Source organism: Oratosquilla oratoria, chromosome 40 (assembly GCF_046742065.1).
Source record: "Oratosquilla oratoria isolate Oo_2021 chromosome 40, ASM4674206v1, whole genome shotgun sequence".
Classification (NCBI taxonomy): Eukaryota; Metazoa; Arthropoda; class Malacostraca; order Stomatopoda; family Squillidae; genus Oratosquilla; species Oratosquilla oratoria.
In genome coordinates, this window is record NC_134816.1 from 29,753,476 (window position 1) to 29,757,734 (window position 4,259).

Genomic DNA, 4,259 nt, shown 5'->3' on the forward strand with positions numbered 1-4,259 from the left:
TTTATTAAGCAGGATTTGTTAAACCGCTAAGTAAACCTGTTATGGGCAAGTCTTGTTTTCACAGGCTCCCTCTGTACCCCCCATGCGAGCACCCACCGCTGTTTGGATAACTTTTATTGAGCCCACCGTAATCTCTTTACTTCGGATTATCGGCCCAGGCCGAGGGGTTAGAAGTGTTGGCGCCAAATTACCCTCTGAGACTTGGGAATTGTCCCGAGATTAAAGGGGAAAATTGCGAGGGGAGGTGCTTCCCTTTCCTGCCCCTTCACTTACCAATGGTGTCATATCACGGGGCGTGGTCACGGATCATCACCCACCTTCTGTGGCCTCCCATTGGCCGAGCCGTACAATGGGCGGCTCCTCATTGGCTAGAGGGTAGGGAAGGCTGCGCGGGATTGGCGCAGAGACTGGGGGCGTGGTCTAAATATAACATGGCGTAGGATTAGACTGTTGGCTTAAAGTAAATTTTCCTAGAGTTTAAGATAGTTCAGTCGTCCCGCAGAAGGGATTGGGAGCGTACGGCCATGCGAGAGTTCCCGCTTGTTGATTTAACAGCAGAGACTAATTCTTGTGGTGTTTAGAATAGCAACAAGGCTGTTTTCTTTAGCATTGTGGCCATCATAAGAAAAAAGGGCTCCCGATGTGTTTTTACAATTTTAATCAAGGCGGAATCTAAAGATTGGCTCCTGGGCACCTTGAGGCGATCTTACGCCGCCGCGGAAACAAGTGTTCGTCTTTGATGTGATTGCGTAGGACGGAAGGAAGTAAGTTGTAGTTCGTGGATACTGTGGCTGTGTTGTGTTTTGTGAATTGTGACACTGTTCAACCCTACGCTTGCATCTTCACATCCAAAATCAAAACTCAGCAGATAAAAAAAAAAGAACAAAAAATAATAATAATAATAACCACGGAAATAAAACCACTCGCGGAACATTTCTGCCACGAGAAAAAGAAGGAGACTGGAACATTTCTCGGTAAGGAACTTTGTCGGAAACTGGCTCGACGCAGGTAGGAGACGCCGCTAGAGACGAACTGTGTGTGTGTGAGAGTGTGTGTACTTCATGCCGTAGTGTCGCTGGCCCGGTTTCGTCGTCGCCGGTGTTTACCGGGACCTCACCCTCCGCCCCCCACCTTTTCGGTCGCCGCGACGTCAAACCCCCAACCGGACCGATGTTCGAGGAACGCGAAGCCATGCCCAGTTCGATGTACGACCAGTGGTCGAACTACTCGGTCAAGATGCATACACTGTTCGGCGACCAGCAGTCGTACTATCGGCACGCCGCGGCGGCCGGCTACCCGCCAGCGGCGCTGCAGCAGATGTCCGGTATGGCACCGAACGCCTATGGGTATGATAGCTACGGTGCCACCATGGGGAGGTACCATCCGTACGGATACGCCCCCCAGCAGCACACGCCGCCGAAGGACATGGTAAAACCACCGTATTCCTACATCGCCCTCATTACTATGGCCATCCAGAACGCGCCCGAACAGAAGATTACACTTAACCAGATCTACCAGTTCATCATGGACCGATTCCCGTATTATCGCGAGAACAAACAGGGCTGGCAGAACTCCATCCGCCACAACCTCTCCCTGAACGAATGCTTCATCAAGATCCCGCGGGACGACAAGAAGCCGGGGAAGGGGTCTTACTGGACCCTCGACCCAGAGGCGCGAAACATGTTCGACAACGGGTCCTACTTGAGGCGTCGGAAGCGCTTCAAGAAGAAGGACGCGGTGAGAGAGAAGGAGGAAGCTATGAAGCGTCAGCAGGACCAGCCAGGGGAACCTGGTGGAGGGGAGCAGGGCGAAGGGATGCAGCAGCAACAGCAGCAGCCCCAGCTCCCGCAGCCCCAGCAGCGACAACAACACACCCCAGATAGCGACTCCGGTAAGCCCCACAACGCCCCGACTCCCTTGAGCGGAACACCTCTTCCGGCAGCTCAGTCCCCGCTATGTCAGCCCAAAGCCGAGCCCCTGGACTCGCCCGAACTGCCCCCATGTCTGCCCGAGGTGAAGCAGTCGCCCCATTCGCCCCTGGCGCCACACTCCATGGCGCCGACCGTCACTTCGGCGGCGGCGGCGGCAGCTCTCACCGGGCACCACGACACCACCGCGTCTTACCTGGACGCTAGCGTCAACTCTTCCTTCTCGGTGGATGCCCTCGTTCCCGGGTCCAGAGGCGGACAGGACCAGCACCAGCAGCAGCAGCACCAACAGCAGCAACAGCAGCAGCAACAACAACAACAGCTGGCCACCCGCGACTCCCCGCCCTCTCTGTTGTCGGACCCCAACCCCCATCAGGCCGTCTCTCCTTCTCACCAGCAGTACCGCAGCGCCAGCAGTATGTACTACGACGCAATGAATTACTGCCAATATGGAAGCGATACCCGGACCTTCACCCCGACGGAGGAAATGAGCAACTGCGGCGGAACCCCTGGGGCAACCGGCTCGAGTACTGCGGGGGGCGTGGCAGGTATGACCCCTTCCATGCTCCCGCAGACGGCCACAGCGGCCGCTGCCGCATACTCCAGATCCCCAGGATCCTGGTACTGTCAACCGCTGGATACTTCGTCCGTAGCCGCGGCAGCAGCGGCGGCGGCGGCCACGGGGCCGACACCCACGGCGGCAGACGGGTTTCCGAGCGTTCGGGACATGTTCGAATCGCAGAGGCTCCTGACGAACCCGTCGTGCCAGCTGGGTTTTCGTTCCTCGTACAAATACCCGTCCTACTACGAGGACTGCACCAAGTACTGATGTTTCGAGTGCTGATGTGCGTCTTGTAGGAATTAAAACTATTTCGGTATGCCGGCGCCTCCGCGGATGGAGGGTGCGGCGCTTTTTAGCCAGCTCTTTCGCCTCTACACACACACACACACACACACACACACACACGCACACACATATGTACAATGCAACTTACGTTCTGCAATAATGCTGACTGCAGTTCCTGCATCATTGTAACATAAAGTCCTGCAACATTCGAAACACACACACACACACACACACACACACACACACACACACACACACACACAAGAAAGGGCAGAGGCAAGAGCAGCTGCAGGAGGGTGCGGATGGGAGGGAGAGTAGGCGCGGAGCAGAGGTGTGTTGGGTCAACACAAAGTTGGTCTGCCCTGGGCTATTGACGCGCTACCGCCGCCGCCTCCGCCTCCGTGGGGGCGCTGCTGTCTGCCCCAGCCCCCTTAACTGCCACCGTCTTATCTTAACCGCCTCTGTTCCCTTTGTGCTGGCACTGCTAAACTCCTGCAGCTACTGTGACAGTGAAATATCACTGTACTCCTGGCACTAGTACACAATACTGCAGTGACGGTGACGCTAGGGTGTTACTGTGACCCCTAGCACTGTATTCCCTCTACTACAGTGACGGTGATATGGAGACGAGTTGGGTCTTGGCACTGTTTTAGCACTGCAGTGATCGGGACTGTGGTCCTGGCACTGCAAACGCTACCGCAGTCAGTGACACTATGCTGCGGTTCTGCTACTGATAAATTACACTGTGACACTTGATAAGGTTCTGGCAACCATTGTGAGTGTGGCACTGATGCACCCATGGGCCAAGCACTGTTAGTGCAACACTGCAGTGATTATGACATTATGATTGATCGTGGCACTCCGTGGGCTGCGACTATTGATGATACATGAGGCACTGGCACTGTCCTGCCTTCATAGTCCACCAGATAATTTTCAGTGCTGTCAAGTCATTAGCACTGCACTGCTGCAGTCACTGCTCGGCACTGCTCGGTGTTGGTTCAGAACACGGTGGAGATAGACTTTGAACCTGAGAAGAAAGGGAACAGTTGATGGAAGGAGAGGACGAGGGGGTGAAGATGGAAGGAACTTCTTTAACAGAATGGCGTTTTTTTTTTTTCGGCTAAGGACAGACGATTTGATTCAGGTTGACAAGTAGACGGACCCCGAAATGAGGTTCGATTCCTTATGACCCTTTCTTAGGGTCTTGAATCCATCAATCCGTTTGTCATTAGCTAGAAAAAAAGACATAACTCGTGCCTCCGTTTTGAGGGGGTATATGAAGACCTTCAGCGTTCTTTTGTCATTCCTTAGTCACCCACGCCGTCTCCTCCTGTTCCTCTCTCCTCGCTGTCGTCGTCCTCCTCTTCCACCTCCTCTTCGTCTTCTTCTCATCGGGACATACCAAAGAGAAGCCTTGAGTAGTAGAAGGACTCCATATGTGTGTATACTTGTGTACATGTGTGTACTTGTGTACATGTGTGTGT

General features: G+C 54.3%; 1 protein-coding gene across 1 annotated transcript in view; it reads left to right on the forward strand.

The window, feature by feature from the left end:
* The first annotated feature begins 504 nt into the window (after positions 1-504).
* The window catches only part of LOC143020749 (uncharacterized), a 4,080-nt gene continuing 325 nt past the window's right edge, over positions 505-4,259 (forward strand). Inside the window, exon 1 of the mRNA XM_076177472.1 lies at positions 505-4,259. This exon is cut by the window's right edge and continues 325 nt beyond it. Coding sequence (XP_076033587.1) covers positions 1,171-2,757 — 1,587 coding nt within the window. The 5' untranslated portion in view covers positions 505-1,170 and the 3' untranslated portion in view covers positions 2,758-4,259.